At 45.6% G+C, this 22907-nt stretch overlaps 1 protein-coding gene and 1 long non-coding RNA gene across 7 annotated transcripts in view; one reads left to right on the top strand and one right to left on the bottom strand.

Annotated features, from left to right (window-relative positions):
• SPRYD3 (SPRY domain containing 3) overlaps positions 1 to 22907 on the top strand; it is a 49412-nt gene that overhangs the window by 22516 nt on the left and 3989 nt on the right. For all 5 annotated transcript variants that reach the window (XM_080990187.1, XM_080990186.1, XM_080990185.1 and 2 more), the window contains exons 7-10: positions 5690 to 5839; positions 8661 to 8718; positions 16896 to 17015; positions 17977 to 18131. In XM_080990187.1, coding sequence (XP_080846313.1) covers positions 5690 to 5839; positions 8661 to 8718; positions 16896 to 17015; positions 17977 to 18131 — 483 coding nt within the window. The remainder of the gene's footprint in view (positions 1 to 5689; positions 5840 to 8660; positions 8719 to 16895; positions 17016 to 17976; positions 18132 to 22907) is intronic.
• On the bottom strand, positions 993 to 16886 carry LOC308468606. Of its 2 annotated transcripts, none has more exons than XR_013981732.1 (2): positions 14905 to 16886; positions 993 to 3557 (listed from the first exon to the last, which is right to left on the bottom strand). It is a non-coding gene; the product is annotated as an uncharacterized lncRNA (long non-coding RNA). The 2 variants fall into 2 exon arrangements; XR_013981733.1 differs by lacking the exon at positions 14905 to 16886 and adding an exon at positions 7252 to 8654.

The raw sequence follows: 22907 nt of genomic DNA, 5'->3' as shown, positions 1-22907 counted from the left end.
CTTGGAATTTTGGATGTCTGAGTTGCAGTAGCCTGAAGCCATCTATTTTCCTATGGTCACCCTCCTGTAGTATTAGAAGTCTGTCTCTTTTTTCTTTCCCTTTTCTCTTTTTTTTTTGGTTAACTAGCTTTTGAATTTGTACTTGGTGGGGTCATTGAACAATACTATTCTCAGCTAGGAATTTCCTCTGGATTTTTAAAAAAAGCATTTTCTCCTGTATATTGCATTACGTCCCACTTCAGTGTGTTTCTGACTGAAGAAAGCATTAGTCCTTTTCATGAGCCTGAGTTTTCTGTCTCCAGCAAGTAAGCCCTGAGGTAAAAGTCAACATCACCAGATCTTGAGGGCAGAAGTCAGCAGCCTCAGGCATTCAGTTAGTCTTTTCAGGAAAGCCAGCATGGAAACTGTTTCCTAAAGGGCCAGTCACCATCCAGGCTTTGTGCTGGCCTGTTGCACCAAGGTGGCAGCTGGCCGTTTTTGGTGGAACTGCCACCCTTTTTTTCTAGGGAGCTTATATCTGTGCCTTTAACAGCTGCATGACAAATAATTTACAGGTGCAGCTTTTCATGAGCAAAAGAAGACTGGAAAACATTGCCTAGTGAACTTCTGCTTATTGTGCTGCTATGAAAGGCATGACAGTGTTGCTTAACAGTCTGTTCTTCTTCAGGCCGCTGGGAACTTGCTGGCTCTTTCATATGTTTTCTTGAAATATTAATGAAATCCTTCACCCGGATGCCTTTTTAGAATCCTGTTTTTCAGGAAAAAATCCTTAAACCTGCCAGGAAAGTGAAGTTCTGTGACCTGAACAGACTATGCAAATTCTCAGTTTTCTGGCAGATTTGGTACAATTTCCATTCTGGTTATAATGAGAGAAGGGAAACTATACAGAGGCTGAATCACTTCACCTCTTCAAAACACACCTCATGACAACAGACATTGCCTTTATATGGTCTAAAGTTTTATTTTCAACATGATAGGGGCTAGAAACTTAAAAAAAAAAAAAAAGATAAAAACTCAGACTCCCAGGATGTTTAATCTTGTGTCAGGTTCAAAAGTCTATACTTGCATGTCACATTTGTGGAGACGCCATTCATCTTCATAGGTTTTTCTGTGAGAAGTGCACCTTATCAGCCCATGTCTCTGTCCAGGTCCGCTTCATATAGTGTGTTTTGACACCAGGTTATTTTTCCTTCCCGCTTCCAGAAACATATGCACAGTGACTGTATCAACAGTACCAGTAGGATTGTTGTTATTTGTATCCTGCCCGCCCTTCTGAAAGGAGCCCAGGATGGCATACAATAAAATACAAACACAATCATTATAATAAATCAGAACAACTTTAAACAACAATAACAGTAATATATCACTAAAAATTCTTGGATACCTACAGCAGGTAATGGATATCAGATTGATAACAATCCCCTGCTACAAAGGTGTGTCTCAAAAATATGTTTGATTAGTGACAGGTTGAGTGGGAGATGGACTTTTATGGGAGGGAGTTCCACAACTCAGAGGCCACCACAAAGAAGACTCTGTCCTGTGCCTACTAGCTGTACCATGAACAGGGCCTCCATCGCAGATCTGAAGGGACAGGATAGCTAGTACTGGAAGAGGCTCCTCTTTAAGTACTTGGGCCACATGCAGTTTAGAACTTTAAACATGAAGGCCAACACCTTGAAAGGGCTCAGTAGTTTGCAGCATTTTAAGCTGCTCTGCTCAGCAGCTGCTAAGCCACATTCTGCTGTAGCTGCAGCTTCCAGAGTATAAGGTGTCTTCAAGGGACACCTCATGTAGAGAGCATTGCGGTACTCCATTTGTTATCTAAACCCAGAAACAGCCAAACATGAGGTGTACAACAGGTTTTCATCTGTGCCATTTATTTCATTCTACAAATCATCTCTACCGTATTCCGCACCTGGCAAGCTTCTCGAATTCCTGTGCTTCAGTTAAGGCCCAGGGAAAGCCCTCATCAGGTAACTCCTGCCTGCCCAGGGCTTTTTCAGATGAGAGAAAGTGCAGCCAGTCAGGGGGGCTACAGAGTGCTGGATAATTGTTTACTGGGAAGAAATAACCCCACCCCAGTCTTGGCCACCTCACAACAATAAGCTTAAGACTGCACTCCCACCAAAATCCTAAAGAAATTCTGAAGTGTCCTGAGAATGAGGCAGAAAAAAGCTGAAACCTCTTTTGCAAGGGAAGAAAACCTTTGAGAAACTGGATGACATATTTCAGCACAGCGCTAGGGTGGCAGGGCAGCACAAAATAGAAGCTTGGGGCCATGAAGATCAGGTGGGGTGGGGCTGCCTGGCCCAAGCCTGTTCCTGTTTCAGGCCTTCTGTACTTTTGATGACTGAATGGAGTTCTTAAAAGGCCTGCCATTAAAAGGGGATTAAAGTGCTTTCTAAAGACAGCCCTGGCAAGTGATTCATCAGGGCTAGGTGTAAACACACCTTGCATATTTACCCTGTTTGTCTGCTCTTTTGCCAAAGGGGCTCCTGGATATATGCCTGTTCCTGCCCTAGTTGGTCATCTTTCTTATTTTTTTAAATTTATATCCCGCCTTTTCATCTTGCCAAGGAACTTAAAGTGACATACATATGGTTCTCGAGACCAGACCTGCTTAGTTTCAGCAGACCGATGGTCCCATGTACTTTCTCATTGATTGATTTGGGGCTGGCCCATTGTGGAATGGTAAGGTGGCCTGCCACTGGGGCAGATTTTGAAGTATAATTTAAAGGGCAGAAAATAAGTTCGCCTTTATTTGCATTACATGCCTAGATCCAGAACTGAAACGTGGTTTTTAGGACAACCCTAAAGACTTAGCCGATAGTCAGGGATGTTTGGAGTCTAACAACATCTTGAGGACACCACATTGGCTACCTCTGTTCTATAGGGTAAAGGTAAAGGGACCCCTGACCATTAGGTCCAGTTGTGGCCGACTTTGGGGTTGCAGTGCTCATCTTGTTTTATTGGCTGAGGGAGTCGGCGTACAGCTTCCGGGTCATGTGGCCAGCATGACTAAGCCACTTCTGGCGAACCAGAGCAGTGCACAGAAATGCCGTTTACCTTCCTGCCAGAGCGGTACCTATTTATCTGCTTGCACTTTGACGTGCTTTCGAACTGCTAGGTTGGCAGGAGCAGGGACCAAGCAACGGGAGCTCACCCCATTGCGGGGATTCGAATCGCCGACCTTCTGATCTGCAAGTCCTAGGCTCTGTGGTTTAACCCACAGCACCACCCGCATACCCCCTTCTATAGGGAGATGTATGCATAAGAATGACTATTGTACTAAAAACTTCACCACCAGTATACTAGCTATATTATTGGGACATGGAGCTAAACATGGTCCCTAAATGCAGTTCATATGTGCAGTGCTAGTCACTTGCCCAGAAAGCTGAATAGCACCCTAAAATTGTCCACTGGCTTGAAGAGAAGTCAGCACCAGCAGTTAAGAGTAGTCATCTATAGATGAAGGAATAAGCTAGATGCTTGTATTTAATCCAGACAAGATGCATCCATAAGAGGCACTTTCCCAATCACTCAGTAATATGTACCATCTGGAAGGGAAATGTAGAACAAGAACATTAGTTCAGTATCAATAGCCAAGTCAGACCAAGGTTGAATTTCCTGTGCTTCCCATCCCTCTCATTTGAATTCTCACTCCCCCAGTCTGGTTTGGCATCTCTTTTTATTGTTAAATTGTTTTATTTAAATTGTACATAAAGCCACCTTCAATAAAACTACTAATAACAATAACATCATCTGAAACTTGCACAAGAACATCACATTTAAGAGTTGTTCTTCCTCCAGGATAGATCGTTGTCAGAGTAGGTCACTCCTTATGTCGAGCTGCTTCCTGTTCTAGCTGCTTGAAATGTTTGCTTTGTGCTTAGATGGATGAATGGTTCTTGGAATCCTATGGCAGCAGTGCAGAAAGCTAGTGGAAAGGGTCAATGGTCTGTTTTTCCACAGGGCTGTAGGAGCCAGGAAAGATTAGTTCAATATGTGGTTGTGCTTCATGAGGGGTGTCTGTGTGCATGCACACCCATGCCCTTGGGACTAAGATACTTCATGCAGATTTGCAGTAGCTGTTGATCACATCATTGCTGCAACTACAGCTATACAACTCCTACTAGAACAGTGTTAGCTCGATGATGGAACACCTGGCAGTGTCAATTATACCAGGGGGTGCATGATATCCTGGAATTCAGTGCAACCATATATTTTCTCAGTTCAACTCTTTGTTTCCTTCTCTGCTAAAATTTGAAGTGGTAGAGGAACACTGGAGGCAACTGAGCATGATCTTCACTGCTCATCTTGCCTCCTTGCCGCTCACTGCACATGCAGAATAAATTATGCAAAATGAGAAGATATGTGAAAAAAGTTATTCCCTTTTAGCACTTGTAGCACTTTTGAAACCTGTGCAGAAGACTCTGCTTTGAAAACTGGTGTACGAAAGTCTGAAATGTACCTGGCAGACAAGGTTTGGGTAGAAAAAGAGGGGAGAAGAAGGTCTTGTTTATTAAAATATGGTTTGCTTTTACTGTATCTGTATATGTTAAATAACAATGTTAGTTCTCTAGCTCAATATGCTAAAATAAGGAATGCATAATGATTTATTTTCCTTATGTTATCTAATTTCACAATTTTGCTGCTCATGGCATTGCTTCCTTATGGTATATCTTTGTTTTCAAAATGATTCCATCCATCCTTGATTTTTTTCCACCTGTAATGCCAGATTCAGGGTGGGGTATTGCTGGATTTCCAGATTTATGAACAATGGAATATCTTTGTGGCTATAAACATAATTGTATGTTTTCTGTATTAAAAACATTTCAGTATTTTTCTTTAATGTTGATCTCCTAAAGTACTGAAATACCTTGAATACTGGAGACTGCAAAATAAGATGAGGATGTTTGTCAACTGCATGTCTTGGACTCCCACTTTATTTATTTATTGTTTGTACTAATATCCCACTCTTCAGTAGGGCAGTTTATAAAAAGTACCACAATTAAAACAGCTACAATGTAGAATTAAAATCCATTTGTTGTTCACATGTTTAAAATTTGAGGAGGGAAAAAAGGCTGCCTCATCTGGATATATTTCAACTTGCTGAAGAAAAGTGGTCTTGCATGTTTAAGGTGCTTATGCACAGAAGTGGATATACAGTATTTGCAGGGATAGGATTTTCCATATCATGGTTTCACACATTAGTTTGTCTTTAACTGCTTGTACATGTTTTAAAGGCACACCAACTAGCTACCTATCATGCAGCCATTCAGCCAGTAACTTGTGCTCCTCATAGTTCTCTCTCCATTGCCGACCAACTTGCATTCCTTTCTCCGTTCTGTGAAATGATCTTAGCTAAATAACACCCCTTTTGTTATTCTTTTCATGTATCCATGATAATTGTTTGGAAACATGATGCTATATTCAGGATGATTATCATCAGCTGTGAAAATGTGGTTTCTGTTCCCAGAAATGAAAAGTGCAGATTTTCACTGCATTCCCCCACCCTTTTTAAGGCAACATCAGAATCTGCAAATGATTGGAGTGGAGGGTGCTAACTAACAAGTGGATGGGTATTAACATGCCTTGCTTGTGATCCTCCTGGAAAACAACATTGGGCTTGATGGACTGTCAGGTCTGATCTGGACAGCTGATCATTGTGTCATCCTTTTCTCTGCAGCTCCTGGAGTACGTGGGGAAGGGGAAGAGCATAATTGACGTGGGTCTAGCCCAAGCTCGGCAGCCACTAAGTACCAGGAGTCACTACTTTGAAGTTGAGATCGTAGATCCAGGAGAGAAATGCTACATTGCACTGGGCTTGGCTCGAAAGGTAAAACTGTGGTGGGGGAAAGAGTGTGCTGTGTTGTGTGCTTAATGGAGCCCCACCAAATGCACTGCGCAGGATGCCATCTCATTTGGCTGGGGACTGCCTAAGAATGGTGTAGCATGCATGATTACTTGCATGTTCAGTGGAAAATTTCCACTTGCACATAGTCTTATGTGAATGAGGTTACAGTATGACACCAGGCTGGAACTAGAAAAATTATTAGTTCTAACATAGTCCCAGGAAAGAGCTCTGCAGTGCCTGGTGTCTTTTGCAAAACAAAGAATGATTGGAAGTTAGAAAAAAACTGCAGCAGATACCTCACTGGGTGCACTTGAACGCTGGCTTTAACTTGGTCTGTTTGAGGCTTCTTTGTGAGGTGGAATGACACACCTCGGCTGATAGAAATTATGCATGCAATATGGTGTGGTGAGGCGCTCTACATGTTCCAGCTGCCACATAGAAGCCATTTCACACAGTCTTGGTGTCATGGTCATATTGTACAGGTATGGTGGCATTTTCCTGCAAACTCATCTTTGCATCAATGAGGGAAGAGTTAGATCTCTAAGCTAGCCTCCTCCTTTTAAGGACATTCCTCAGTGCAAAAAGCCACATGATATCAAACAAGTGCTTGTGGTGCTCCTGGCAGTTTTGTGTGTTGCCATGGGACAACTACTTTGGAGAACCCCAAGGGTCTAGATCATTACTTGGTTCCTCCCAGCCTTGGGGTTCTCTGTCTTTTCATGCTTCTTTCTCCTGCACAGCTTCTGCTACAAAGATTTTTCTGAGCCAGACTCTCTTATTGCTGAATTCCAGATAACAAATTAGAAGCAGGCAGGATTGTTCTTTGGGGCTGGTTTGGCGTCTGTCCCTCTTCCTTTCCTGTCTGATGTGGCCATCTGGTTCTGTTGTTTGCCTCAACACATGGTCTGGATTCACGTGGCTGGGTTGGCCTTCAAGGCCACACCATTCCATTCCTTCCTCATCTTGCTACAGCGAGCAAGCAAATCCCAGCAGCCATACAAGATCCAAAAAGAAAAAGAAAAGAAAAAATAACTGGATCAACTTCCTTTCACCCTCCCTTGAGTTCCTGTCCCTACAGGAGGACAACTTATCCCCTAAACAATCTATTGATTCTACATCTGGTGTGGGTGTGTTTGTGTGACCACCAGAAGCTGTTTTGTAGGAGACTTGTTTCCAGATCAGCTGGAACCCAGGGACTACCATGTCAAGTCTATGAGTCTCAACCAATAGGGTGTGATGGCTAAAAAGTAATGTGCAGGACTCATTTTCTTATACAAGTGTTTCCAAACTTCTGTTAGCTAAAGCACTTTCTTTTTTCCTGAATTAAAATTGGAAGCACCTCAGATTTTCACCAGAAAGATTTTGCATTTAGCGCATGAAATAGTAAGAATTACCTGCCTTAGATGAGCCCAATGCATACATTTCTGCATGGCTCACTGATCGTAGGTAATTCTGCCACTTTGGGCATCAGATGGTACAGATGGGGGAGGATCTGCCTACAGTGGCGGTGGGAAGACCAGAGCAGTAAATCACACAAAGACACAATGGGCAGCGGCAGCAGCAGCAGCTTTCCTGGATTTTATGAGCTCCAAGGATATGTTTATTTCTCTTGGCACACTGGCACACAGTGTGGCAGTTTCTGTTAAAAAGTTAAGGTGTTTCAACATTTAACCAACACTGTTGTGTTTTAAAACACACATGTAATGATGTGTATTTGTGCTTCCCATCTTTTTAAGAGATGCTTTTTTGACTGGAGCTGCAAGCACAGCTATTGCAGATGTGGCATAACTCTTGCCTTACCTGCCTTAATTCCTGTAGAGCTGGAGCTGCTTAAGACATGCTAGGTCTAAGATTAGCATTTGAAATTGCAGAGCACACAAGAAAGTATACATTTCTTACGAAAGGCATAAAATTAAGGCATGTTGGTCTGCTGTCGTCTGCTTTTGGTAAAATTACTCAGGTGGGTCCCAGGTCAATGAGGGCTTTGAAGGGAAATATCTGCAGTGCTCTTGTTTTGTACCAACTGAAGCTTTCTAGTGTGATAAGAAACCACGTTAAATGAATGCTAATACTTGTTAAATTAAAGGGCATGGTGTGGTTAGATTCGAAGATCTTGCAGCATCTTTCCCTTAGACTCTTTGAACCCTTTCTTAGTCTTTTTCTTGTCCCTTCCAGCCTAGTGAGAGAGGCAGTACCTGGTTGTTGAGCTCAGGGAACTCCATAAAGTGCTGCTGAGTCACCCTAATGAATGCCCTGCAGGCTGGAGCCCTGTGAGTTTTGGCTACTCCAGTAAGGGCTTTTCTTCCTCCTCAGTTTTGTGGCCGTAAAGCTTTGTGGGTCTAATCCCTGTCCATGCTGAGTCAAGGTTTCCCAGAGCATTGGGATGTGCCCCTCTGAGGTACTGAGGTAATGCTCTGGGGAATCTTGACTCAGCATGGACCCCTGTCTCAGTGAACACATCTTGGTGCTGAAGAGAGTAAACAAGATGTTGAAGCTGGAATAGCTCACTTGGTAGAGCATGAGACTCTTAATCTCAAGGTTGTGGGTTCAAGCCCCACATTGGGCAAAAGGGTCCTGCATTGCAGGGGGTTGGACTAGATGACCCTCGCGGTCCCTTCCAATTCTATGATTCTATGAACTGTGCAGCTGCGGTGGGAGGGAGGCAGGAATCAAGCACCTTTCAAGTGGAAACCCGTTTTAAAATACAGTATTGACAGCTTGCCATTTTTCTGCTGAAAGAACCTTCAGTGATAAAATTGTAATGCTGCATGATTTGCTCTGCTCTGTTTCTCTCTTGTTCCAGGACTACCCAAAAAACCGGCATCCTGGCTGGAGCAGGGGATCTGTGGCCTACCATGCAGGTGAGTGAAGATCTGCAGCACCAACGGCCAAGCTTAGGGCACAGTGGGAAGAGCAGTTTGGTGGCTAAATGATGTTTCTTGATATACTTTATTTGGTATATTTCCTTCCTCCATTTTTCTGAAAGTAGGAAACTGAACAACTGGTGTCTAAATCAGCAATAATAACAAGTTCAATAAAATTTTATGAATGCAGCATATTTATTTATTTTTTTAATCATATTTATTAAAATTTCCAATAATAACAGAATAAAGAAGATAGAAAAGATAAAGAAAAAAAAGAAAGAAAAGAGACCAATTTTAAACCCTTATTTTCATAACCTTCTTTCTGGGACTCCCTCCTTCCCCTCCCGACTGTATTCCCCTTTCCCTACGTTGGTTCCACAAGTTCTCATTCCCAATTTAACCTAATATGTTATGCCTAATAGCCAATTTAAATTACAATCTTAACATCACTCCTCACCTTTAACAAAATAGAACAAAGATTTTTTTCCCCAAAATCTACCCCGTTTCCTTCCACGAATTCCCCCTTTTCTTTTTTTTTCCAAAACTTGTTAAATCAAAATACCAAAGTTATATATATAAAAAAAAAAATTTAAAAGATAGAAAATAGAAGAAGGTTCCAAAAGTTGATTACATAGCCTTTGGATTCTAGAATTCCCCCTCCCTTCCCCGGTTTAGATTCCCTATGTCCATCAGTCTGTATGTTGTCGGCCTGGAGGTCTCAAGTCCACAGCCAAACTTTCTCAATTCATCTTGCCGGTTTTCTTTAAATTTACTTGTTTTGATAATGTTTAATTTCAAAAGTCCAGTCTAATCGAGGCCTTTAATTTCCCTTGATCATTGTTACTCCTCCCATTGTTCTTGCCGTGGCGTAGTTGGTCCTTTACTCTTTTGTTTCTTACTTTCTCAGGTTTCTGTCTTGTTCAGCTGCAAAACCATTCTTATTCTGAAATCTAGTATCTCTACAGAGGTTTGTTATTCAGGAGCTTACTTAAATAGAAAAATTCTATTGTGTTGTCACCTCTGTAGACAAAACAAATATTTCAGTTTTGCTACTTTCCCAGGAGCTAAGACCAGTAGTACACATCCCAGAGTAGTTTTCCATATACGCCGCTTGTAATGTCCCAAAGCCCCTCTAGAGGGATTGCAATAACTTTGTGTCCTCTCATCCAAAAGTCAAATTGTTGTTTCTTTTTCCACCCGACATTTTGTATCCATATTTATATCCAATTGTATCAAAATTAACCAGCAAAATACTTGTAGCAAAGTCCTCTTTATATTCTCAAGATTTGACAGCTACTTTGACAGCTGTCAAACTCTCCATCTCTCTCCGCCAGGTTCTCTGAATCGCCCCGGTTCCCGGGGGGGGGTTGCCTTTTCCCTCTCACCCTCGACTCTCCTCCAGCACAATTCTTGTAATGATTCCATCGTGGAATTTGGTATTTTTAGTCAGCAATAAACTTCTGAACTGATCTTGGTTTCTCAGTCCTTGTTTTAGCATGTTTACAATCAGGGAGGGGACTGACTTCCTTTTTAGATCCCCCCCGCTCGTGCCGAATCCGAAAAAAAAAAATTCCTTTTTTTTTTTCCTCCTTTTGTACCCGGTTACCCAATTACTCACGGGTTTTTGTTAAATGTCCGAATTTCAAATGGAAGAAGCCAGCGCTCTCCGACGAATGGCATGCGGCTGCACTCGGCAGGGGAAGCGATAGACTCAAAGTACCACGCCACTCCCAGGCACCCGATCCGTAGCCTTTAAAAAGGCTCCTTCACGAGTCGGGAGGGCGCTGACGGTACCAGCCGAGTCCCCATGTCCACGGGCCCCGTGCCCGTGGTTTTTAAGGGTCCCCGCGTCGCCGGCGCGGTCGGACCCAGCCCCTGCCGAGCCGACTCCCTCCGGAGCTCGGAGGGAGTCCGCCATTCGGCGATGGCGCCAACCCGGAAGTCCCCCTGAATGCAGCATATTTAAAATAGCATATTGTCTCCTCTCCACATGCCTTCCTCAAAAAGACTTCGCTAGCTATTGATTGATTGAAGGAAGGGCAATTGAGGATTGAGGAAGGCAAAGCTCATGAGTGGGAGAGTTCCAGAGATGTGGTGTCACAACTTCAGAGGCCCTTGTTCTGCACAGCCAGCAAGTGAATCTATGAAAGCGAATATATGAAACCTGCAGATCAAGGTTCTCCCCGATGATCCAGGAGTGTAAAGAGGCATAGCCACAAGGAGATAGGCCCTAAGCAGTTTGGGGATTTTAAAGTGCAACATTTGAGTTGCCACCAGGTTTTGGTGTAATACGCATTCTGCATCACACAAGCATGAAAAATAGGAACTGAGCATCTTGGGGATCTTGGCAGCTGCTTTTGAAGGTATCCCTTCAGGATGTGAATATGCTTGAGAATATGTGGATAGTACACTAAGCAGGACAAATCCCAGCTCTACTGTGACCCATGGGTTACCCATTTCTCTAGCAACTCACATCACTAGGTGGTTGGACAAATGAAGGAAATGTTATCAACCTGTGAGCTTTATGTTTTAGGCAGGATTGTGTACTCTCTGGCACTTAGAAAATAATAATAGAGATTATTCCCATTTTATTACAGCCAAAATTCTATGACTAGTATACATTTATCGCAGAGAGTAAAAAAGTACATGCATCTGTATTATATATTTTGCAAACCAGGGCTAGACATTGTATTACATCTGCACTGATCAAACCGTGATTAAGGTAGTTCCCTCAACTTTACAGCCTCTTGGTTGCAAAGTGACAAGATGGCCTTAGTGGTCCCTCCATCTAAATGATCTCTTTGAGCAGGACTTGGCTTGGTAGGAGATTTCACTATCATCAGGAATCTTTGCCGGGGTTAACAGGCAATGAACTATGGTTAAGTGTTATGTTTGCACAGGGTGGTTTCAATGAGAAAATAATTATCTGAAAAAAGAACCTATATGTCTCAGAACAGTGGATTGGATAAACTGTTCATGGGAAGAGGCAAAGAGCTATGTAAACTGCTAAGAGGTTTTTGCAATTAAGCAGTGTAGAAATCCTGTTAAATAAATAAATGTGGGAGACTGAAGCTCCATCAATTGGAAAACCTTATCAGATTCCCATTCCCTTCTTCCATGCCTGTGTGATCTCACCAGGCTGAAGGGCTAGAAACTTAAAAAAAGAAAAGCTGTGATTCCTGTGAATTTGAATTCTTCACTTAGAGTGATTCCTGCTCTTGCAACAGATGGTAGAATGTACATAATTTTGCTTACAATATTGCTAAAGCTCGTCACTATAAAAAGAATATAAGACAGATAAACAATTGGCGCCTCTGGCAACTGTCCACACTCCTTTGAGAAGCCTTTCTCACAATTTGAGATTTGTTGCTATAAACCAAAGTAAAAAGATTGCCTTTTCCTCAGATACAGACTCTATGGCCAGCTGGCTGAGGCAGATTTGCTTCCTATGAGAGCCAGAAGCATCTCAGCTTCTCTAGCCTTGACCATCTGCCGCAGATTTGGCCTGTGATCTCTTCTGTGTATCCTTGAACCGAATGTTTTCTCCTTTTCAATGCACTCTTGATTTCACTCCTCAGTCTAAGTGGTTTGAAGTTGGTGGTGAGAGCTGTGAATTTGGGCACACCTGGGAGCTTCAACATTCGTGCTCAGGCTGCCTTGTGAGGAGTGGCCCATGACTTCATAAGAGTGGAGGAAGAGTTGGGAGGCAAGCATATGAGATAAAATAGCAGTTTGTGTCATGAAGAGTGCTTAATGTGTTTGTACTAAGGTATCTCTCGGCTGGATTAATAAAATACCACTGTGTGGTAAAGGGTCTTCTTGGGTCTTCAGCTACTGCAGGACTGGCCAACCTGTGACCCTCCAGATGCCATTGGACTACAGCTTCCATTATTCCTGACCATTGGCCATGCTGGCTGGGGCTGATGGGAGCTGGAGCCTAGCAACATCTGTATCTAGTACAATAAAGGAGCCCACCAAGAGTATTCAAAGCATATTATTGCGCATGCTTTCTATTTTTTCCAGAACAAGATAGGAAAATTATTTGCCTTGAGGATGATCCCTGGTTGAAGTGCATTGGACATTCATACTAAACAAACTGCTACTTTTTACTACCTGTATCGAGCTTGCCTCCTCCCTCTTCTGATTTTGAGTTTGGTGCTATCCTCAGTACTCTCTTGCCCTGTAACTTCATGGCCACCATGAGGCTGTACAGTGGTGCCTCGCAAGACGAAATTAATCCGTTCCGCGAGTCTCTTCGTCTTGCGAAGCACAGCTATTAGCGGCTTAGCGGCTATTAACGGCTTAGCGGCTTTAAGAAAAAGGAAACAAACTCGCAAGACGTTTCGTCTTGCGAAGCAAGCCCATAGGAAAATTCGTCTTGCGGAACGACTCAAAAAACGGAAAACTCTTTCGTCTTGCACGTTTTTCGTCTTGCGAGGCATTCGTCTTGCGAGGTACCACTGTATTGGTATATATGTGAGCGAGCACACCATGCAGGCCACATGTTCAATACAGTTCCCTCTTTTGTTGGGATAGGATGGCTTTGGTAAAGGAGCAGTTTGAAACTTTTCTGCTGCCCTGGACTGACTCTTATCTGCAAAGAATAACAGCAATTCAGCTTCAATCCAGCAATTCTGCTTCACTGGATGCTCCTGGGTTCTGCTATTATGAAAGAGGGAGAAAAACTCCCTATATACTTTCTCCACGGAAAGCATAATTTTACCAAGAGGGCCTTCTCGGTAGTGGTACCCACCCTGTGGAACACCCTCCCATCAGATGTCAAGGAGATATGTAACTATACAACCTTTAGAAGACATCTGAAGGCAGCCCTCTACAGGGATGTTTTTAATGTTTTATTATGTTTTTGTATCCTCTGGAAGCTGCCCAGAGAGGCTGGGGCAACCCAGTCAGATGGGTGGGGTACAAATAAAATAACATCATCATCATCATCAACAACAACAAAAACAACAACACACTTCCATCATTTCCCCCCTCCCCTTACTTGCCTCCCCTCCAAAAAAATCTATTAAGAAGTGTGTTAGTTTACCAGAGCCCATGGACCAGTCCTATACCAAACTCTCTGCCATTTTCCTGATATCCTATATCCTGACTGGCTCACAGCTTGAATGGCTAAGAAGCCATATACAATCAAACCCTTCTGGTCAGCAGACCAGGAGAGCCACCCACACATCCATTGCTGAACATGCCTTCCTTACCTCCAGTTGCCCTTTCCTTAATCACTTTGCTGGCTGCAGTGTCTTTGGGTTCTGATCTCAGCTGGCTTGTTACTTCACGCCGAACTCCTGGTCAGACTTTTGAGATGGATCCCACTGCTGCTACTGAATAACCAGAGCCCTGCTAGGGAAAATAGCTTGCCTAAAATAAACTGGGATCTTGGTATGCTGGGAAGCCCTTTGAACGCGGTTCGAAGAGCGGGAGGGGAACTAGAGATAGATGTGAGTGCAAGAAACCTCTCTACAAATTCCTGCTCAGTGTAATGATAACTGAGAATGGCTTAGCAAACACAAAGCGCTTTTGCTCCTTTCCAGTCCTTTTTGCTCTTGCACTGTGCTGCGTTCACAGCGCTGAGTTAGTCTCAGAATATCCTATGAACTAATACTATCGGTTAAGCTCTCTCTCCACTTTCTATCAGCTGTAGCCTAGAACAAAAATTGACTACATATTGAGCTTAGTAAGGAATGAGTGTAAGTCCGAGTCCCAGTTTGGATGGTGCACTTAAGCCATTATGAACTGATCCATGCATGCGGCAGAATAGGGAGTTAGAATGGACAGTGCCATATCAGATGGTACGTTGAGGATCATGTTGTTTAAATTCCTCCCCATGTTAAAGCAAACAAAGACCGCTCCCCACAAATAGAAAAGCAGCACTGCACAGTGTGAGCTGGGTTACAGTCCTGATGTACAGTCAAACCTTGGCTCCCGAATGCCTCCGTTTTGGAACATTTTGGCTCCGGTTTTCAAACGTTTTTTGGAAGCTGAAACATCCAGCGTGGCTTCCGCTTGAGTGCAGGAAGCTCTTGCAGCCAATCGGAAGCTGCACCTTGGTTTTTGAACATTTCGGAAGCCGAGTAGGCTTCCAGAACGGATTGCGTTCGACAACTGAGGTTTGACTGTACTAGTTATTGTGGGAGTTTGAGGCAGCATTCAAAATAATATTCCCACCTTCAACCTGAAGTCCTCTGAACCAGTTGCATCTAACACTACGTTATTCTGCATAGAGAAGGCAGCCTGCATCTCCTTCCGGGAGTGCTTAGACAGCAGCATTAGAGAGAGAAGGTGCATTCAACCTCCGCCTCCTCCCCTGTAAGGCCATCCCTCATCCTTCTTTGCCCTGTAGGCGTTTCCCTCTCCAGCCTGCTGTTTTGATTTCCTTGCCTGTGCCTGTTGAGCAGAGGGGGATTCCCTAAAAGGCACTCTTGCTGGCCGGCCTTCATTATTTTAGACACACTCTGGAATGTTTACACAACATTATTCCCAAAGTTTCCTTGGCAACATGGGAAAATATTTACTGCCCTTTTGCTGAACAAACCTCCCTCCTTCATGGAGACAAAGGACCTTGGCCACATGCCTTTTGCTCCGGGCGCCCGCATCCGCTGCATAGCTGAACTTGGAGAGACAAAGTGAGTGCCAAGGCCTTTCAAGTGGTCTGGGTCCCCCCTTCCCTTCTCCCTTTTGTTCTTGTCTGCCCGGAGGCAGGGAACTGTTTGGACCACCAGGTTCAGAACTTGCCTTTGATCATGGGTGTCGAATAGTGTGTTTGCCCTCTCTGGCCTGGCAGGGAAGTGTGCCTGATTGAATGAACCAGCTTGTTTGGCCCTGGAGGGACTGCATGGTGAACAGGCATTATGGGAAAGTTTCTTAGCACTTCAAGCCCCGGGGAGGCATACTCAGCCATCATGCCAAATGTGCTTTAGGAGTTGAAACCAGGCTCTTCACAAATCATGATTCATCGTTACCTACCTCAGGTCTGTTACCCTGAGATACACTCTCCTGACTTCATGTACAAGGAATCCCAGATTGCTTCCTGGAACCATTTCTCAGTTATGAATGTCATGCTAGGGGTTTTTGATAGTTGAGTCAAGAAAATTCTGATCATGTTAAGAACCGTGTATACTTCTAGCTTGCATCTACCTCTGGTTCATCCTTTGAATGTGTAAAATTCATGAAACATGAAATGAAAAATTGAAAAAACATAAAGTGAGTTGTGGGATTGTTGTTTCAAAGGTGACCATGGTTTAAATGAAGTTTCAGCCTTGCTGAAAGAATTTCCCATCTCTGATGACAAGCAAGACCCCACATTGCAATCAGCACTTTTCAGTCACCATCCAGTAGCTTGCTTAATGTAGAAATGGTGAACTTTCACCCTAATTCTCTGCATCTCACGTTTTGTACTTAGCATCTGACTGTCAGCATCCTTAATGGCATTGGAATAAAACGGCCTAGAAAATTGAGCTGAGCTGAACTTGTATGACTTTTGTGGTGGGAGAAGCTTTCTTAAAACAGCTAATCTAATTGCATGGAAATCTTAAGTGTTTCTCTGATTTTTGGCCATGTTTTGGATACTAATCACAATAAAACCCTGAGGCTGATGTTTCAGGTTCCAGAAAACTGCACTCCCATAGCTATTAGTCCACAGCTCAGCAGAGCTCCCGAGACTTGGGAACAAGAGAGTTATGCAATCCTTGAGCTTGTCTGAGTAAACACTGGGAAGCCTCCAAGTGAATTGAAAGTTAGGCAGAGTCCCTTTATATCGACTCTCATTGTCCCTTACCATGGAACATAGTGGCTGGTGCTGATGGGAGTTGGGAGTCCCATAACTTCTGGAGGGCCACAGGTTGCTCACCCGTGTGTGTGTGTGTGTGTGTGTGTGTGTAGATATGCTCTCTTTCTCTTTCATTCATACATACATACATGCTCTCTCTGTAACACCCCCCTCCAAGCTCAAGCGACGAGGTATGGCTTGGGTGGACAGTGTGGCTTAGGGGATACCTGTCGCATCTCCACCTGAGCTTTTGAGACATCAGCATTTTGCTTTGCTGGTATTGTGGGGGCAGGCAGGAATACCCAGAAGTCTCATGTGCTGGTTGAGGTCAGCATTTTCTTCCAGATTTGTTCCTAGACTTTATCAATGGTGCATCTTTTCTCTTTTGCAGATGATGGCAAGATCTTTCATGGGAGTGGAGTGGGCGACCCCTTTGGGCCTCGCTGCTACAAGGGAGACATTATGGGCTGTGGGATCATGTTCCCGCGTGACTACATCCTTGACAGCGAAGGTGAGTGTCTAGAACTTGGTGAATCATGATACTAAGTAAAGCAAGCAATAAATACATCACAGTGGATGGCTCTGAGTCATAACATGCTTGTGTGAACAGAGCTTGATTTGCATTGGCAAGTTTCTGCAGACAACTTTTCGGAGACATCTGAAGGCAGCCCCGTATCAGGAAGTTTTAATGTTTGATGTTTTTGTAAGTGTTGGAAGCTGCCCAGAGGGGCTTGGACAACCCAGCCAGATGGGTGGGGTATAGTAGTAGTAGTAGTAATAATAATAGTAGTAGTAGTAGTAGTAGTAGTAGTGTTAGGACTAATCTATTTTCTCTAGTACATTGTATAATACCACTCTGACAAATAGGACGTGTTAGCAAGCTGAAATCTTAGCATGTTTATATTGGTCATCTATGGTCTAAATTTGTGTGTGTGTGTGCAGATTGGGGTGGTGGGTTTTTAAAAACCTAACTTCCGTAAGACTCACTTTTTGGCTACTTAGAGGCAATTTTTAGTTCCACTGGTGGCAAGGCAGCTGGCTCATTTACAAGCCTGGATTAAACCAGCATGGTGGCATTGTGATAACGTATTTTCGTACTTTCCTCTCCTGCTCCTTCTACTGTGCAAGGTGACCAATGTTGCCATGTTCCTGAAGTTGGAACTCACTGTTGGCCTCACTTTACCCTCTTCCCTGAGGATTCTGATGGCCTAGTGTTCTGCCACCCTCTTCTCTAAAAGCAAGAGTTCTAAAGGTTCTTCACTGCCAGAGGAGTGCTAGACAGAGAACAGGGTAGGGAAGCTGTGCTTACCATTAAAGGGTTTGAGGGAGGAAGCTTGCTTAGTGACTGTAGATCTGAGCCAGAGGCAGTTTTGTGGCTGTCAAGCCTACCCTTGGAATGATTTTCCTGTAGTGGTTGACTGGCGTGCATGAATTCATGGCAAGAATTATAGAGGGGTGTGGGTGCCCTACAGGTGACAGTGATGACAGCTGTGACACGGTGGCTATCCGGGCCAAACCGCGAGGCGTGAGGAATGTCCTTTACTTGCACCAGGAAGCTGAGGAGGAGGAGGAGGAGGAAGAGGATGGGGAAGACATGGAGCAAGAACATGAAGGCAAGAAAGTGGTGGTAAGTGCCAGCAAGAGTTACTGATAAGACTAACTTCTTTCTGTCAAGATCAAATGGAATTAAAACACATCATTTAGAAGAGTGGAACTGTCCCTTTCCCAAATCAGGAAGTGCTTGAGAAAGTAGAATGGCTTCTATTTGGAAGCAAGAAACAGAGCAGCCTAAGTTCCCTTAGGAAATGCATGCATCAGGTTTATTGGTTGAGCCCTACCCTTGCAACAGCCTTCTCCAACAGGGCACCCTCAAGATGTTTAAACTTTGCCTCCCATTAGCTCCAGCCAGCACAGTGAGTGTTCAGGAATGATGGGGCTTGTAAGATTCCAGTAAGATTTGGAAGGCACTGCGTTGGGGAAGGCTACCTTGCAACTTGCACATTACCAATGTTCATTACCCTTCTGGTTGTACCCCTTCCCCCTGGTTGGTGACTTGAATAATTCTGGTTGCAGAATGTAGGTTCCCTTAGCATATAATTCTGACTTTTATTTTCCGCATATTAGTGGTTCCACAAGTAGCTTCCACTATTGAGCAGGTAATGCAAGAGTTTTAGAAGATACTTGATCACAAATAGGGCTGTGAGTATCGGTATCTCACTTTAACATTTAACACCTGCAGCCCTTGGCTTCCATTTGTTTTCTTTTTCAAAATGGTTTCTAGTCCTTAATGGCTGCAAACATAAATATGTGGCAATAACTTTTGAAATTCTAAAATATAAAGCAGGGAGGAAAGAATAAGCACACTTTTCAGTGATCTGGGCATTTCTTCTCATGACTTGCTTCTCATAATGTGTAGCTAGAGAAAAACTACTTGCATTGAGCAAATTTCTTCAGGCCACAGAATCTCATTTTAGAGTTGGGAACTTTTTCTTTTAGCTCACCCCTCAGGTTTCTGAGGTACCAGAAGGTCTAGCTTTGCAGCCATAGAGGCTAGAATCTTTTATTCCTTATAGTATAATGAAATGTCTCCCAGGATACTAAATTTTGTGCTCCATGACACAGTTCTGGAGGATCTAGTAGCTGCCTTTCCTTGGACAGTTCAGTGCAAAATGTGGGATCCTGCCCCCTGAACGTGGTGTTGAGAGGAATATTGTTGGCTGCACTTCATAGTTAATCACATGGTTATTGTCATCTTAGTCCACAGTCAGAAGGCAGGGTCCTACCAGGCAGGCGCTCAGCCACTTACGTTGGCAGCTGTTTCATACCAAGTGTTGCCCAAGGGATAGGTTACAGGTTTCTGTAAAGCAGCTAGCTTGTTGTCAGCCCCTCAGGAGTTTCTGCAGTTCTGTTCCCAGTATATACTAGGGAAGAGAAAAAGTCATGCTCCTGTTGCTCTATGATTATCATCTTGTCCGTCATCACCCTGTGGTGAGTGCCTGAGGGCCCTGCTCTTGCCACTTCCCATCTGGCCTGGGGCGGGGCCTGAAGCCTCACAAGGACTGCTCTGCTGCCCAGGAAGACTTCCCTGTGGTGAGTGCCTGAGGGCCCTGCTCTTGCCACTTCCCATCTGGCCTGGGGCGGGGCCTGAAGCCTCACAAGGACTGCTCTGCTGCCCAGGAAGACTTCCCTGTGGTGAGTGCCTGAGGGCCCTGCTCTTGCCACTTCCCATCTGGCCTGGGGCGGGGCCTGAAGCCTCACAAGGACTGCTCTGCTGCCCAGGAAGACTTCCCTGTGGTGAGTGCCTGAGGGCCCTGCTCTTGCCACTTCCCATCTGGCCTGGGGCGGGGCCTGAAGCCTCACAAGGACTGCTCTGCTGCCCAGGAAGACTTCCCTGTGGTGAGTGCCTGAGGGCCCTGCTCTTGCCACTTCCCATCTGGCCTGGGGCGGGGCCTGAAGCCTCACAAGGACTGCTCTGCTGCCCAGGAAGACTTCCCTGTGGTGAGTGCCTGAGGGCCCTGCTCTTGCCACTTCCCATCTGGCCTGGGGCGGGGCCTGAAGCCTCACAAGGACTGCTCTGCTGCCCAGGAAGACTTCCCTGTGGTGAGTGCCTGAGGGCCCTGCTCTTGCCACTTCCCATCTGGCCTGGGGCGGGGCCTGAAGCCTCACAAGGACTGCTCTGCTGCCCAGGAAGACTTCCCTGTGGTGAGTGCCTGAGGGCCCTGCTCTTGCCACTTCCCATCTGGCCTGGGGCGGGGCCTGAAGCCTCACAAGGACTGCTCTGCTGCCCAGGAAGACTTCCCTGTGGTGAGTGCCTGAGGGCCCTGCTCTTGCCACTTCCCATCTGGCCTGGGGCGGGGCCTGAAGCCTCACAAGGACTGCTCTGCTGCCCAGGAAGACTTCCCTGTGGTGAGTGCCTGAGGGCCCTGCTCTTGCCACTTCCCATCTGGCCTGGGGCGGGGCCTGAAGCCTCACAAGGACTGCTCTGCTGCCCAGGAAGACTCCCCTGTGTGAGTGCCTGAGGGCCCTGCTCCTTCTTGCCACTTACTATCTGGCCCAGGGTGGGGCTCCACAAGGATGGTTGCTGCCACTGATGCTGCTACTGCCCAGCAGGACCCGGAGGGGTGCAGAGTTCTTTTTAACATATTTTTATTATTATTATTATTAAATATTTTCCTTTCCCTTTAGATTTTTTATATATGGGGGTGGGATGGATGTTTGGGTGGGCTTGGGACTTTGTTAGATTTTGATGAATTTGTAATTTTTGCAGTTTTTATTTGTATTGTTTTATTGTTTTCTGGGTTGTTGTTTTTTGTTTGTTTTATTGTTATAAGGTTTTATTGTTTTAGGCTGCGAAAGAATAACATTAATTGCCATCAATGGAGGCTACTATGAGGCTTGGGATTGCTACCGTGGAGGGGCGAGGGAGGTATGGCGGTGGGGGCAGATGTTATAGGCGAAGGGGATCGAGATATGGACACGCTCGTACCCCTTCCAATCTGCGCCCCATCCCGAGGGACGAGGGTAGGGTGAGCAAGGAGTACTCACCTCCGTCACTGGTGCTGTGCAATGCCAGGTCTATAGGCAATAAAACCGCCACCCTGCGAGATTTCTTTATCTCGCAGGGGGTCGACCTGGCTTGTGTGACGGAGACCTGGGTGCGCGAAGGGGCAACAGTTACCTTACGAGAGATGGCGCCCCCGGGTTTCTCCGTCCTCCACCAGTCGCGGACTGTGGGCCGGGGGGGAGGGGTGGCATTATTAATCCGGGAAGATTGTCCTTTCAGGGCTCTACCATCACCATCGATCCCTGGCATTGAATGTGTTGGCCTAGTGTGGGGCTCCGAGGAGAGCTTGGCTGTCTGGCTGGTGTACCGGCCACCTAGCGCACCAGCAGCCACCCTGTCAGGCCTATTGGAGGCGGTGGCCGGCTGGGCCTTGGAGTTCCCTAACCTATTGGTATTGGGGGACTTTAACATCCATGCTGATGCCACTCCCTCCTCACAGGCTCTGGACCTGGTGTCTTCCATGGCGACACTAGGGCTCTCCCAGTTTGTTTCGGGCCCCACACATCAAGCAGGCCACACGCTGGATTTGATCTTTGGCGTAGGTATAGATGTGATCATGTCTCCTTCGATGAAGGTGCCATGGTCTGATCACTATGCTCTGAAAGCCAGGATTGACTTTCCACCCCCACCCTGCTTAGGTGGCGAGCCGATTTGGGCTCGCCCGCAGAGGCTGATGGACCCTGATAGATTCCGCCAAGCCTTGCGGGACCTTGCTCCCCCTGGCGACTCATTGACTGAGCTTGTTGAGGGCTGGAATACCCAGCTCCTGGCAGCCATTGATGAGATCGCACCTAAGCGCCCTCTGCGACCCCGCAGAAACCGGGCTCCCTGGTTTACCGAGGAGCTCCGGAAAATGAAGCGGGACCTCAGACGGCTAGAGCGAGTATGGCGGGGTGCCCGTGACGGAGCCTCAAGAACATCTTATAGGGCTTTTATGAAAACCTACGAGATGGCAGTGAAGGCTGCTAAGAAGTCATACTTTTCGGCCTCCATTGCATCCGCTAGCTCTCGCCCAGCGCAATTATTTAGTATAATCAGGTCTTTAACGTCCCTTGAGGGACAGCCAAATTTAAATAACAATTTGACACACAGCTGTGAGGCATTTGCGAGCTTTTTTGCGGAGAAAGTCTTGTTGCTCCGCCATGACCTCCCGGCCAATTTGAATACAATAAAGGAACTGGAGGCCCCTCGACTGTCCTCGGGTCCAGTATTGGACCACTTCGACCGGATATCCCCAGCCGATGTGGACAGACTCCTCCGAGCTGGAAAGCCCACCACCTGTCCTCTCGACCCGTGCCCGTCTTGGCTGATTAGAGCATGTCCAGACGAGGTGCGGGCCCTCCTGGGGGATATCATCAATTTGTCCCTAGGCACGGGGACATTCCCAGGGGAACTGAAGGAGGCAGTGGTGCGCCCGCTCTTAAAGAAAACATCATTAGATCCTTTAGATCTATCCAATTACCGCCCGGTTTCGAATCTTCCGTTCCTGGGTAAGGTGATTGAGAGAGCGGTTGCTGAACAGCTTGGTGGGTTTCTGGATGAAACATCGGCTCTGGATCCATTCCAGTCCGGCTTCCGCGCTGGTCATGGGACCGAGACGGCTCTGGTTGCCCTAACAGATGATCTTCGTAGACAGCTGGATCGAGGCGGGTCGGGGCTGCTGATTCTTCTAGATCTGTCAGCAGCTTTCGACATGGTCGATCATGAACTTCTGGACCACCGCCTTGCCGACGTGGGGATCCAGGGCACAGTCCTTCAATGGCTGCGCTCGTTTCTCTCTGGTCGGGGACAGAGGGTGGCGCTTGGAGGGGAATTGTCATCGCGCCACTCCTTGGTGTG

The sequence above is a fragment of the Podarcis pityusensis genome (genome assembly GCF_964106645.2).
Source record: "Podarcis pityusensis genome assembly, chromosome: 2".
NCBI classification, from domain to species: Eukaryota; Metazoa; Chordata; class Lepidosauria; order Squamata; family Lacertidae; genus Podarcis; species Podarcis pityusensis.
This window is presented reverse-complemented; position numbering and strand designations above follow the sequence as displayed.